Source organism: Scyliorhinus canicula, chromosome 3 (assembly GCF_902713615.1).
Source record: "Scyliorhinus canicula chromosome 3, sScyCan1.1, whole genome shotgun sequence".
NCBI lineage: Eukaryota > Metazoa > Chordata > Chondrichthyes > Carcharhiniformes > Scyliorhinidae > Scyliorhinus > Scyliorhinus canicula.
This window is the reverse complement of record NC_052148.1, coordinates 3966515-3981875: the sequence shown is the minus strand read 5'-3', so window position 1 is coordinate 3981875 and position 15361 is coordinate 3966515. Positions and strand designations below refer to the sequence as shown.

General features: G+C 52.3%; 1 protein-coding gene across 1 annotated transcript in view; it reads right to left on the bottom strand.

Moving 5' to 3' along the window:
• Positions 1-15361, bottom strand: part of LOC119963597 (disintegrin and metalloproteinase domain-containing protein 12-like) — a 604211-nt gene that overhangs the window by 539636 nt on the left and 49214 nt on the right. Inside the window, exon 2 of the mRNA XM_038792928.1 lies at positions 8178-8287. Coding sequence (XP_038648856.1) covers positions 8178-8287 — 110 coding nt within the window. The remainder of the gene's footprint in view (positions 1-8177; positions 8288-15361) is intronic.

Genomic DNA, 15361 nt, shown 5'->3' with positions numbered 1-15361 from the left:
CTAGACCTGTGAGCTTGACGTCAGTGGTAGGAAAACTGTTGGAGAAGATACTGAGGGATAGAATCTATTCACATCTGGAAGAAAATAGACTTATCAGTGATAAGCAGCATGGTTTTGTGCAGGGAAGGTCATGTCTTACAAACCTAATAGAATTCTTTGAGGAAGTGACAAAGTTAATTGATGAGGGAAGGGCTGTAGATGTCATATACATGGACTTTAGTAAGGCGTTTGATAAGGTTTCCCATGGCAGGTTGATGGAAAAAGTGAGGTTGCATGGGGTTCAGGGTGTACTAGCTAGATGGATAAAGAACTGGCTGGGCAACAGGAGAGAGTAGTGGTGGAAGGGAGTGTCTCAAAATGGAGAAAGGTGACTAGTGGCATTCCACAGGGATCCGTGCTCGGATCATTGTTGTTTGTGATATACATAAATGATTTGGACGAAGATATAGGTGGTCTGATGAGCAAGTTTGCAGATGATACTAAGATTGGTGGAGTTGCAGACAGCGAGGAGGACTGTCAGCGAATACAGCAAAATATAGATAGATTGGAGAGTTGGGCAGAGAAATGGCAGATGGAGTTCAATCCAGGCAAATGCGAGATGATGCATTTTGGAAGATCTAATTCAAGAGCGGACTATACGGTCAATGGAAGAGTCCTGGGGAAAATTGATGTACAGAGAGATCTGGGAGTTCAGGTCCATTGTACCCTGAAGGTGGCAACACAGGTCGATAGGGTGGTCAAGAAGGCATACAGCATGTTTGCCTTCTTCGGACGGGGTATTGAGTACAAGAGACAGCAGGTCATGTTACAGTTGTATCGGACTTTGGTTAGGCCACATTTGAAATACTGCGTGCAGTTCTGGTCGCCACATTCCCAGAAGGATGTGGATGCCTTGGAGAGGGTGCAGAGGAGGTTCACCAGGATGTTACCTGGTATGGAGGGTGCCAGCTATGAAGAAAGGTTGAGTAGATTAGGATTGTTTTTGTTGGAAAGACGGAGGTTGAGGGGGGACCTGATTGAGGTCTACAAAATTATGAGAGGTATGGACAGGGTGGATAGCAACAAGCTTTTTCCAAGAGTGGGGTGTCAATTACAAAGGGTGACGATTTCAAGGTGAGAGGGGGAAAGTTTAAGGGAAATGTGTGTGGAAAGTGTTTTACGCAGAGGGTGGTGGGTGCCTGGAACGATTTGCCAGTGGAGGTGGTAGGGGCGGGCACGATAGCATCATTTAAGATGCATCTAGACAGATATATGAATGGGCGGGGAACAGAGGGAAGTCGATCCTTGGAAAATAGACAACAGGTTTAGATAAAGGATCTGGATCGGCGCAAGCTGGGTGAGCCGAAGGGCCTGTTCCTGTGCTGTAATTTTCTTTGTTCTTTGTTCTTTGATGTTAGTTTCTTTGCCGTTTGGCCTTTCACACCTTTTGTTCTCTCTGGGGACTGCCAATAGAACCCTTGGTTTCTGTGGCTATTAGCACTCTGTTCCCTTGGTTTCTGTGGCTATTAGCACTCTGTTCCCTTGGTTTCTGTGGCTATTAGCACTCTGTTCCCTTGGTTTCTGTGGCTATTAGCACTCTGTTTCCCTTGGTTTCTGTGGCTATTAGCACTCTGTTCCCTTGGTTTCTGTGGCTATTAGCACTCTGTTCCCTTGGTTTCTGTGGCTATTAGCACTCTGTTCCCTTGGTTTCTGTGGCTATTAGCACTCTGTTCCCTTGGTTTCTGTGGCTATTAGCACTCTGTTCCCTTGGTTTCTGTGGCTATTAGCACTCTGTTCCCTTGGTTTCTGTGGCTATTAGCACTCTGTTCCCTTGGTTTCTGTGGCTATTAGCACTCTGTTCCCTTGGTTTCTGTGGCTATTAGCACTCTGTTCCCTTGGTTTCTGTGGCTATTAGCACTCTGTTCCCTTGGTTTCTGTGGCTATTAGCACTCTGTTCCCTTGGTTTCTGTGGCTATTAGCACTCTGTTCCCTTGGTTTCTGTGGCTATTAGCACTCTGTTCCCTTGGTTTCTGTGGCTATTAGCACTCTGTTCCCTTGGTTTCTGTGGCTATTAGCACTCTGTTCCCTTGGTTTCTGTGGCTATTAGCACTCTGTTCCCTTGGTTTCTGTGGCTATGACTCAACTTTTATTCTCTCACTCCACAGTATAAATATTTCTCATTTTCTCTGTCTTTTAGCTTTGACAAAAAGTCACCTGGACTCGAAACGTTTCTCTCCCTACAGATGCTGCCAGACCTGCTGAGATTTTCCAGCATTTTCTCCTTGGGAACACCTCTTCTACGATAGTCCTCCACACCGGGGCCCCGCAAGGCTGCGTACTCAACCCCCTGCTATACTCCCTGTACACATGCGGCTGCGTGGCACAATTTGCCTCCAATTCCATCTTCAAGTTTGCTGAGAACAAAACGAGTCAGGATAGAGAAGGGAGATAGAGAACCTGGTGGAGTGGTGCAGCGACAACAATCTCTCCCTCAATGCCAGCAAAACTAAAGAGCTGGTCATTGACTTCAGGATGCAAAGTATCGTACACACCCCTGTCAGCATCAACGGAGCCGAGGTGGAGATGGCTGACAGCTTCAAATTCCTCGGGGTGCACATCTCTAACAATCTGTCCTGGTTCACCCACAATAATGCTACGACCAAGAAAGCACAACAGCACCTATACTTCCTCAGAACCCTAGCTAAACTGGAGTCAATGGGAATCAGGGGGAAACTCTCCGCTGGTTGGAGTCATACCCGGCACAAAGGGAGATGGTTGTGGTGGTTGGAGGTCAATCATCTCAGCTCCAGGACATCACTGCAGGAGTTCCTCAGGGTCGTGTCCTCGGCCCCAACCATCTTCAGCTGCTTCATCAATGACCTCCCTTCCATCATAAGGTCAGAAGTGGGGATGTTTGCGATGACTGCACAATGTTCAGCACCTCATTCGCAACTCCTCAGATAATGAAGCAGTCCGTGTCCAAATGCAGCAAGACCTGGACAATATCCAGGCTTGGGGCTGACAAGGGGCTAGTTACATTCACGCCACATATGTACCAGGCAATGACCATCTCCTACAGGAGAGGATCTAACCACCACCCCTTGACATTCAATGGCATTACCATCACTGAATCCCCACAATCAACATCCTGGGGGTTACCATTGATCAGAAACTGAACTGGACCCAGCCACATTAATACTGTGGCTACCAGGGCAGGTCAAAGGCTAGGAATCCTACAGAGAGCAACTCACCTCCTGAACCCCCAAAGCCTGTCCACCATCTACAAGGCACAAGTCAGGAGTGAGATGGAGTACTTTCCACTTGCCTGGATGAGCGCAGCTCCAACAACACTCAAGAAACTTAACACCATCCAGGACAAAGCAGCCCCGCTTGTACCATCTACCGACGAACCGTGGCAGCCGTGTGTACCATCTACAAGATGCACTGCAGTAACTCACCAAGGCTCCTTAGACAGCACCTTCCAAACCCAAGACCTCTACCATCTAGAAGGACAAGAGCAGCAGATACCTGGGAACCCCACCACCTAATAAAAATAATAACTACTTATTGTCACAAGTAGGCTTTAATGAAGTGACTGTGAAAAGCTCCTAGTCGCCACATTCCGGCGCCTGTTCGGGGAGGCCTGTACGGGAAGGTCTCCCTCCAATCATTCACCACCCTGACTTGGAAATATATCTCCGTTCCTTCACTGTCGCTGGGGCAACATTCTGGAACTCCCTCCCTAACAGCACAGTGGGTGTACCTACACCTCAGGGACTGCAGCTGTTCAAGAAGGCAGCTCACCCACCACCTTCTGAAGGGTAACTCGGGATGGGAAATAAATACTGGCCTAACCAGCGATGCCCACATCCTTTAAATGATGTTTAAAAACATTTTCCTGGCTCCTTTTACACTCTTTTATATCTCTGGCTCCCCTCGCGCACTTTGAATCTCCCATAGAACTGACCGTACACGAGCCCAGGATGTCGTAACATTAATATTAAATAGAAACTGCTCACCAACGTGCACATTCAAGACAGAGTGAGCACTAACACGAGCCCAGTGGATTACTGAACGAACCTTACTGGTCCTTCTACAAAGAGAGATTTACTCACGTGTTTCTGCTGAGTTCCAGTGTTATGTCCTCTCCCTCCAGCTCCATTGAGATGCTGACATGGTTCGGATAGACCCTCTGTATTGAGAACAATTATCTGTTATTAAACCATGATGTGCTCACTGAAACTCCCATATTTCTCACAGGATAGTAATTTATTTGAAGAGTAAATACTGGGGGGGATTCTCCGTCCATCCCACTCCAGCAGGATTTCCCATTCCCGCTGCAGTGAATGGAGTACTGGCTGAGACACCAATTCCCCCTTCTCACTGGGAGCAGGATTTCCCATTCCCGCTGCAGTGAATGAAGTACTGGCTGAGACACCAATTCTCCCTTCTCACTGGGAGCAGGATTTCCCATTCCCGCTGCAGTGAATGGAGTACTGGCTGAGACACCAATTCTCCCTTCTCACTGGGAGCAGGATTTCCCATTCCCGCTGCAGTGAATGGAGTACTGGCTGAGACGCCAATTCTCCCTTCTCACTGGGAGCAGGATTTCCCATTCCCGCTGCAGTGAATGCCGTACTGGCTGAGACGCCAATTCTCCCTTCTCACTGGGAGCAGGATTTCCCATTCCCGCTGCAGTGAATGGGGTACTGGCTGGGACGCCAATTCTCCCTTCTCACTGGGAGCAGGATTTCCCATTCCCGCTGCAGTGAATGAAGTACTGGCTGAGACACCAATTCTCCCTTCTCACTGGGAGCAGGATTTCCCATTCCCGCTGCAGTGAATGGAGTACTGGCTGAGACACCAATTCTCCCTTCTCACTGGGAGCAGGATTTCCCATTCCCGCTGCAGTGAATGGAGTACTGGCTGAGACGCCAATTCTCCCTTCTCACTGGGAGCAGGATTTCCCATTCCCGCTGCAGTGAATGCCGTACTGGCTGAGACGCCAATTCTCCCTTCTCACTGGGAGCAGGATTTCCCATTCCCGCTGCAGTGAATGGAGTACTGGCTGGGACGCCAATTCTCCCTTCTCACTGGGAGCAGGATTTCCCATTCCCGCTGCAGTGAATGAAGTACTGGCTGAGACACCAATTCTCCCTTCTCACTGGGAGCAGGATTTCCCATTCCCGCTGCAGTGAATGGAGTACTGGCTGAGACGCCAATTCTCCCTTCTCACTGGGAGCAGCCACAGTAATGGGGCAAACCCAGAATGGAGAACCCCGGCCAATATCTGCATGAATACATGGCTCCCTCCACCTTGAGAACCTCTACAGGATTTTACAGAAGGACCAGTTACCTCCCGGAATGGCCAGAGAATATCGCAGAAGGCTACTATTCAGCCCTTTCAGTCTGTTTACGCTCTTTCCAACGAATGTCAACTTGCTCCCACCCAACCTGCCATCATTCGGCAGCCTGGCTCCCACCCAACCTGCCATCATTCGGCAGCCTGGCTCCCACCCAACCTGCCATCATTCGGCAGCCTGGCTCCCACCCAACCTGCCATCATTCGGCAGCCTGGCTCCCACCCAACCTGCCATCATTCGGCAGCCTGGCTCCCACCCAACCTGCCATCATTCGGCAGCCTGGCTCCCACCCAACCTGCCATCATTCGGCAGCCTGGCTCCCACCCAACCTGCCATCATTCGGCAGCCTGGCTCCTACCCAACCTGCCATCATTCGGCAGCCTGGCTCCCACCCAACCTGCCATCATTCGGCAGCCTGGCTCCCACCCAACCTGCCATCATTCGGCAATCTGGCTCCCACCCAACCTGCCATCATTCGGCAGCCTGGCTCCTACCCAACCTGCCATCATTCGGCAGCCTGGCTCCCACCCAACCTGCCATCATTCGGCAGCCTGGCTCCCACCCAACCTGCCATCATTCGGCAGCCTGGCTCCTACCCAACCTGCCATCATTCGGCAGCCTGGCTCCCACCCAACCTGCCATCATTCGGCAGCCTGGCTCCTACCCAACCTGCCATCATTCGGCAGCCTGGCTCCTACCCAACCTGCCATCATTGGGCAGCCTGGCTCCCACCCAACCTGCCATCATTCGGCAGCCTGGCTCCCACCCAACCTGCCATCATTCGGCAGTCTGGCTTTAAGTGACTCCAGAGCCACAGCCAAGTGGTTGGCTCTGAACTATTCTATTCATTGGCTGAGCTCGCTCACAGTCTCAAGGGCCGCTAGCCTTGTGCAATAAATGCTGGTCTTATCTGTAACATCCACATTCCATAAATGAATACAAAGCAACAATAAATCTCTCTCCTTCAGTTATTTATTGAATTCCTTTTTGAAAGTTAGCGTTGAATTTGTTTCCAACTGTGTGATTCACAGCAGCCATATCCGCAGTAAGTGTGGGCGATGGATCAATGTGAGGTCAGAGTTGATGAATTGGAGCCTGAGTTTTGGACATTGATGTAACAGGGATGGGGAACGTTACCTGGAGACTGTCATAATATCCACCCATGTATATAATGGAATGCAGACAGGCAATGATTGACACACAGGGTGACCAGTAAGCACAAAGCACAAAGCAGCCAATCACCAAACAGCACACGACCACTATGAAGCCAGAGGGCACTAGGTTTCCCGCTCTCTCTCTGGACCCAGCCGCTGAGACAGTCAGAGTCCACGAGCTAGTCAGTGCAAACACCATGCGGTAGCTAGTAAGTCTGGTCAGGTGAGTACAAGGTCTACAGCCAATTCAGTATAGTGTCGACCCACAGCTGAGCATGTACATTAGTTAAAACGTTGAATAAAATTGTGTTGGATCTTCCCCAGTGTTAAGAGGTCTGTCTCTCGCTACACTGCATCAAGTGCAGTCCACGTCGACCCAACCTGCCCAACACATCAGATACTGGGCTCATGTTACAGACAGGAGTGAGACAGTCAAATGCTACTGATTTCCTCTTACCACCTGTCTCTGAGTTATTTTATAATAACCTACAGTGTGTATTTTCCAAATCCCACATTTTGCCTGCGATCCAATTTTACTAATAATGCACAGCATTTTCCACAGTCAAAGCCTGAGGAAGGGGTGTTTTCCCAAGTCCCACTCTGCATGAGAGCACAGTCGAAGCTGGGGTCAGGAGGGGGTATAGACTTTTTAAAAATTTGTTAATGTCATGTTGGCATCGCTGCCTGGGCGACATCGTTAGTTCCTGCAGTGCATCGTGTAGACGGTACACACGGCAACCAGTGTGTGTCGGTGAGTGAATGTTTGTGGGTGGGGAACCAATCAAATGGGCTACTTTGTCCTGGATGGTGTTGAGCCTCTTGAGTGTTGTTGGAGTTGCTCTCATCCAGGCAAGTGGGGAATGTTCCATCACATTCCCGACATGCGTCTTGTAGATGGGGAGTGAGGAGGTGATTGGCCGACAGCTGTCCAGGGCGGGACTTCCTGTCCCCTTGTTAAGGCCTCCCCGAGTGCATTCCCGGTGCAGCTGTCCAGGACGGGACTTCCTGTCCCCTTGTTAAGGCCTCCCCGAGTGCATTCCCGGTGCAGCTGTCCAGGACGGGACTTCCTGTCCCCTTGTTAAGGCCTCCCCGAGTGCATTCCCGGTGCAGCTGTCCAGGACGGGACTTCCTGTCCCCTTGTTAAGGCCTCCCCGAGTGCATTCCCGGTGCAGCTGTCCAGGACGGGACTTCCTGTCCCCTTGTTAAGGCCTCCCCGAGTGCATTCCCGGTGCAGCTGTCCAGGACGGGACTTCCTGTCCCCTTGTTAAGGCCTCCCCGAGTGCATTCCCGGTGCAGCTGTCCAGGGCGGGACTTCCTGTCCCCTTGTTAAGGCCTCCCCGAGTGCATTCCCGGTGCCAGCAGCCACTTTTCAAATTAACAGGCTAAAGAATGACTGTTCGACTGTGGATAGGGACGGGGAGGGGTGATACTGGGAGGAATATGTACCCACCCCCAAAAACATTCATCCCTGTATGTTTAATTCCCCTCTTTTGTCAAATCTGGTGAATATATTCATTGAGGACAATCTCAGGTCACCTCACTCACTCACAAATATCCCTTCTATTCTGTATTTGACCCTCTATCCTGAGATATTTTCGTGCCCAGAATATATTCTTTGGGGGAGTAGCAGATTTGGTTGAGTTGATACACTCACCCTGTATAACCCTGTGAGATTAATTACCTGAGGCAATGTAGCTATTCTCCGGCTCCCTTTCCCAGATAGGACATGTGGGAAGACAAACTTGTAATCCGTTAGTTCTTCAAGTAGCTTTTTCTGGAGAAAGTGAGAACCTGTGTGAAACATACAGAGCAATTTATTGGCATTTCAGCAAAGATTCATTGACAGTACATGCTGCACAGTTACAATTGACCATGTGGGGGTGTCTCAGCATCAGCAGACTCCAGTAGTGGATCTCTGAGCACCAGCAGACCCCAGCAGTGGATCTCCGAGCACCAGCAGACCCCAGCAGTGGATCTCCGAGCACCAGCAGACCCCAGCAGTGGATCTCCGAGCACCAGCAGACCCCAGCAATGGATCTTCGAGCACCAGCAGACCCCAGCAGTGGATCTCCGAGCACCAGTAGACCCCAGCAGTGGATCTCCGAGCACCAGCAGACCCCAGCAGTGGATCTCCGAGCACCAGCAGACCCCAGCAGTGGATCTCCGAACACCAGCAGACCCCAGCAGTGGATCTCCGAACACCAGCAGAGCCCAGCAGTGGATGTTCAATAGTTCTAAGCAAGGTGGTGAAGGAAAGGAGACTTTATCTTGATAATAGCTTTAATGAAATGAAAATGAAAATCGCTTATTGTCACGAGTAGACTTCAATGACGTTACTGTGCAAAGCCCCTAGTCGCCACATTCCGGCGCCTGTCCGGGGAGGCTGTTACAGGAATTGAACCGTGCTGCTGGCCTGCTTTAAAAGCCAGTGATTTAGCCCAGTGAGCTAAACAGTCCCTGTTTAGGGGATTGCAATCTTACAAGTCTCTTGACTCACATCCAGTGTCCCAGCAATTCTTTTTTATACACTTAACAGTCATGAATGAAACAAATAACCAATTAATAGCCCCTTCAAGGGGCTCTGTTAAAAATAATAAAGTTTAAAGGGAAATTAATTAAATTGCCGTTTGGCCTCTGTAGCCATGTAAGATGGCCACCTGCAAAGGACCATGGGAATTATGGCCAACCAGGACTCGGATTGATACAGAGCCTACGTGTATCTAAAACACAGGTAACCAGACCTGATCAAAACCCCCGCTCGTTTGCATTTTAATGGCCCATTTTCCCAGGACAATAGAACTCCAATCAAGCAACCGGTACAGCCACACACTGATCGGAGCCACTCCCCTTACTCAGAAAGCACAACTACCAAGTTGTGCTAAGGACCCACCCAGCCACCAAGGCACCCGCCCCTTTATTGGCCGAAATCGAAGACAGTGATCAGAGCCCTGTCGAACTATTGGGTCCAAGGTTAAGGACCGTCCCAAAGAGCGCGAAATCCCAGAGGGATAAAAGAGAGCTCGGCCATGTATTCTGTCTCTCTTGGATCCGGCCTGTGCCAACCCAATTGTAGCAGGAACAGCCAGCTAAGTTCAAGACCAACGATCTCTCCCTGACGGATGAGCCCAGCAGAGACAGAGCCGCTTTCTTCGAAACAGCCAAGTGAAATCCAGATAAAGGCCGTATCCATTTGCACAGTGCCGGTCACTCTGAAGTTAAGTCTCGGTTATTGTAGCTGATGGGTGTAGTTTAACTGGCAGTAGATATTGTGTTTGAATGTCGAGGTAACTCTTGTGTATGTAACTAAACCATCTTTTGAACTAACTAACTGGTTGTGTGGTCAATAGATCGATATAAGGGAAGGCTTGTGGTTGGGGCAGCACGGTAGCATGGTGGTTAGCATAAATGCTTCACAGCTCCAGGGTCCCAGGTTCGGTTCCCGGCTGGGTCACTGTCTGCACGGAGTCTGCACGTCCTCCCTGTGTGTGCGTGGGTTTCCTCCGGGTGCTCCGGTTTCCTCCCACAGTCCAAAGATGTGCGGGTTAGGTGGATTGGCCATGCTAAATTGCCCGTAGTGTAAGGTTAATGGGGGGATTGTTGGGTTACGGGTATACGGGTGGATACGTGGGTTTGAGTAGGGTGATCATTGCTCGGCACAACATCGAGGGCCGAAGGGCCTGTTCTGTGCTGTACTGTTCTATGTTCTATATCATGAATATTAGCAACAGTATTGGCGACGTTGTTGGGAGCGAAAACGGGCAACCCCTCCACAGTGTAAACCTGTTTCAAACTGGTAGACACAGTTTATTCCCTCTCCATGGAGACCCTGGGACAGGCGTAAACACTGAATGGAAGCAGGCAGTCGGGTCAAACTATCTGCTCGCCGCCCACTGTCTGGAACCGTTAATGGCCACCTTGGCCAAGCCCAGGACTGGCCAAAGTGTAGGTCTGCACCAGCTGGTCAAAGATTGGGACCATGGGGTTGAAAGGTTACCAAAGGTTCAGGAGGAGCTCACTCAGATTGCAACCTCACACAACATAGATACACTTGGAACAGAGACTCCTCGAGCTGCTGTTGGGAAAGAGGCAGCCTGAGGCATGGACTACTTTCCATTGAATGGCATGTTGCATGGAACACCCCTGCTGAATCCTGATAGAGTGACGACAGTAAACGGTGATGGAGGCTGAACAAAAATATATATATACGCACAAAATACAAACTCTACTCGAAGGGTTCTCTCCGCCACGGATCGGGATTTTTATATCCAACAGGCTTCCCTTTTTAACATATTCCGCCAAGGTCACGGTGGATTTAATAATCCACATCCTGTGACCTCTGTGAGGGATACAACACTCCTCTCCCCCTAGTCCTGAACGGCGTCGGATAAAGCCTTCTGGTCCTCTTTGCCTACGGCTGCTGCTCAACCTCGTCCACGCGGGGTCCAGACGCATGTACCGCCGTCTCCAAACAGAACGGCGAAGCGGCGCTGCCATAGCCGTTTCTACATCTGCGCCTGGGCCTTTGGCAATTCCCGTTGGTTATGTCTCCATTGTGGAGTCGGAATCTGACGTTGCCGTGTGCATCCTATCAGTGCCCTAGGGGTCCGGAACAGCCGGAGATGGCGCGAGCGGCAATGGTGGAGGAGATGGCAACAATCATACTGGGGCATCCCAGTGTGGGTCAGTCAGTGCCAGGATGCCACTGTGGAGGTGATCCATTTGCCAATTGGATCCCTGGCCCTGTGCCCACACCAGTTAAGAGACCGGTTCTGTCTGCTTGAGAAAGCGCCCGGGATCCACTCGGGAGGGAGACTGTGTCTTGGCGGCCGTCGGGGTACGCTATGTAGGCATACTGTGGGTTGGCGTGAAGTAGCTGTACCCTCTCGACCAACGGGTCTGCCTTGTGGAGCCGCACGTGCTTGCAGAGAACAGGTCCTAGAGCTGCCAGCCATGTTGGGAGCGAAACCCAGGAGGTGGACTTCCTGGGGAAGGCAAGGAGACATTCATGGGGGTTGCATTAGTCGCAATGCAAAGTAGCGATCGGATGGAGTGAAGGGCGTCAGGGAGGACCTGCTGTCAGCGAGCGGCTGGGAGGTTCCTGGACCGTAGGGCCAGCTGGACGGCCTTCCAGACCGTCCCATTCTCCCCCTCAATCTGCCTGTTTCCCCGGGGGTTGTAGCTGGTCGTCCTGCTCGAGGTGATGCCCTTGTTGAGCAGGTACTGGCACAGCTCATCGCTCATAAATGATGATCCCCGGTCACTGTAGACGTAGGCGGGGAAGCCAAACAGAGTGAAGATGATGTTGAGGGCTTTGATGATGGTGGCAGACGTCAGATCGGGCCATGGGACGGCGAAGGAGAATCTGGAGTATTCGTCGACCACGTTGAGAAAGCATGTGTTTCGTTCAGTGGAGGGGAGGGGCCCTTTGAAATCCACGCTGAGGTGTTCAAAGGGGCGGGAGGCCTTCACCAGGTGTGGCACTAACAATTTCACACAAAGACTCGAGTGAAGTACAATCGAGGCTTTATTGCTGTGTGATGCTATTCCTCCGGCGGCAGCTGTAGAATAGGATCTCAGTGACTCACACGCATATTTATACACAAGCTCCCTGTGGGCGGAGCTAGCCGGCAGGGGCTGACCGGAGGAACCTGTATTACAGGTACAGGCATACATCCCCCTACTGCAAGTACACATGTCTACAGAGGTTATATCACCACATTCACCCCCTGTAAAAAATGAGTCCGGCGGGGGTGACGTGGAACTATAATACAAAAAGTGATCTATGTACAAAAGGTCCAAACAACAGAAAACCAGGAGTCCATCCGGTTAGCAGGTTACAGGTTGAGCCGAATCGGTGGTCGGACGTTCCGCTGTGATCGGCGTAGCTGTGGTGGTGACGTTGGCACAGGCGGTGATGGCAACGATGGTGCAGGTGCTGGCGGTGTTGGTGCTGGCTGCTGGCGGGATGACTCCGAGAGCAAGCCGAAATCTTCCGTGTCCTCCAGTGTGGGAAGGGGGACGAGGGATGGACCCAGTGTTGATGAATACGGGGGCGCCGGGGAAAAGGAGGGTGGCGCGGGGGGGAAAGGGCGTGGGATCGGCACCTGAGGGAGCCAGGTCCCGGAGCAAGACTGTGTCCTGGCGGCCGTCGGGGAACTCCACGTAGGCATACTGAGGGTTGGCGTGGAGAAGGCGTACTTTGTCCACCAGGGGTTCCGCCTTGTGGTGCCAGACATAGAACATAGAACAGTACAGCACAGAACAGGCCCTTCGGCCCTCGATGTTGTTCCGAGCCATGATCACCCTACTCAAGCCCACGTATCCACCCTATACCCGTAACCCAACAACCCCCCCCTTAACCTTATTGTTTAGGACACTACGGGCAGTTTATCATGGCCAATCCACCTAACCCGCACATCTTTGGACTGTGGGAGGAAACCGGAGCACCCGGAGGAAACCCACGCACACACGGGGAGGACGTGCAGACTCCGCACAGACAGTGACCCAGCCGGGAATCGAACCTGGGACCCTGGAGCTGTGAAGCATTTATGCTAACCACCATGCTACCGTGCTGCCCCAGGAGAAGCCTACGGAGAAGGACTGGGCCCGGATTCATGAGCCACGTCGGGAGCGACACCCCGGATGTGGACTTCCTGGGGAAGGTAAAAACACGTTCATGGGGTGTACTGTTAGTTGCGGTGCACAGTAGCGACCGAATGGAATGGAGCGCGTCAGGGAGGACCTGCTGCCAGCGAGCGGCTAGGAGGTTCCTGGACCGTAGGGCCAGCTGGACGGCCCTCCATACCGTCCCGTTCTCCCTCTCTACCTGCCCGTTTCCCCGGGGATTGTAGCTGGTCGTCCTGCTGGAGGCGATACCCCTGCTGAGCAGGAACTGACGCAGCTCATCGCTCATGAACGAGGATCCCCTGTCACTGTGGATATAGTCGGGGAAACCGAACAGGGCGAAAATGGAATCCAGGGCCTTGATGACGGTGGCAGACGTCATATCCGGGCATGGGATGGCAAAGGGGAACCTAGAAAATTCATCGACCACACTAAGGATGTAGGTGTTGCGGTCGGTGGAGGGAAGGGGCCCTTTGAAGTCCACGCTGAGGCGTTCAAAGGGGCGGGATGCTTTCACCAGGCGCGCGCGATCTGGCCGGTAGAAGTGCGGCTTGCACTCAGCACAGATCTGGCAGTCTCTGGTGGCTGTCCGTACTTCCTCGACGGAGTAGGGCAGATTGCGGGCTTTGATCAGATGGTACAAGCGAGTGACCCCCGGATGGCAAAGGCTGTCGTGCAAGGCACGGAGCTGGTTCACTTGTGCACTCGCACATGTACCTCGGGAGAGGGCGTCTGGGGGCTCGTTGAGTTTGACGGGGCAATACAAGATCTCGTAATTATAGGTGGAGAGCTCGATTCTCCACAGCAAGATTTTGTCATTCTTGATCTTGCCCCGCTGCGTGTTGTTGAACATGAAGGCTACCGACCGTTGGTCAGTGAGGAGAGTGAATCTCCTGCCGGCCAGGTAATGCCTCCAGTGCCGCACCGCTTCAACGATTGCCTGGGCCTCCTTCTCAACATAGGAATGCCAAATTTCGGAGGCATAGAGGGTGCGGGAAAAGAATGCCACGGGTCTGCCTGCCTGATTCAGCGTGGCGGCAAGTGCGACATCTGAAGCATCGCTCTCTACTTGGAAAGGCAGAGTCTCGTCTACTGCGTGCATCCCCGCCCTGGCTATGTCAGATCGAATGCAGGCGAAGGCCTGTTGTGCCTCGGCCGAGAGGGGAAAATGTGCGGACTGGATAAGTGGCCGGGCCTTGTCTGCGTATTGTGGGACCCACTGGGCGTAATAAGAAAAGAACCCAAGGCAGCGTTTGAGGGCCTTGGGGCAGTGGGGGAGGGGAAGCTCCATGAGGGGGCGCATGCGGTCGGGATCGGTCCCCAGTAGTCTGTTTTGGACTACGTAGCCGGGGATGGCCAAACGACCTGTGCGGAACACGCACTTCTCCTTGTTATACGTGAGGTTAACGAGGGATGCGGTGTGGAGGAATTTAGCAAGGTTGTCCTGCTGGTCATGGCCGCAGATGGTGACATTGTCGAGGTACGGAAACGTGGCCTGCAGTCCGTACCGGTCAACCATTCGGTCCATTTCTCGTTGAAATACCGAGACCCCGTTAGTGACGCTAAAGGGAACCCTCAGAAATTGATACAGGCGACCGTCCGCCTCGAAGGCTGTAGGGACGGTCCGATTTACGGATGGGGAGCTGGTGGTAGGCGGATTTCAGGTCAATAGTAGAGAAGACCCGGTACTGTGCAATCTGATTGACCATATCAGAAATGCGGGGGAGGGGGTACGCGTCGAGCTGTGTGTACCGGTTGATGGTCTGGCTGTAGTCCACGACCATCCTGTGCTTCTCCCCAGTTTTAACCACTACCACCTGGGCTCTCCAAGGGCTGTTGCTGGCCTCGATGATACCCTCCCGAAGCAGCCGCTGGACTTCGGACCTGATGAAGGCCTTGTCCTGGGTGCTGTACCGTCTGCTCCTGGTGGCGACGGGCTTGCAATCCACAGTCAGATTGGCAAAGAGGGAGGGAGGCTCGACCTTGAGGGTCGCGAGGCCGCAAACGGTGAGGGGAGGTAGGGGTCCGCCGAATCTGAGGGTGAGGCTCTGGAGGTTGCACTGGAAATCCAGGCCTAGTAGGAGTGAAGTGCAGAGGTCGGGGAGAATGTACAGACGGAAACGGTCAAATTCCACACCCTGTACAGTAAGTTTAACCAGGCAGAAACCCCGGATCGGGACAGAGTGGGAACCGGAGGCAAGGGAGATCTGCCGGTCGGCGGGATGGATCGCAAGGGAATAG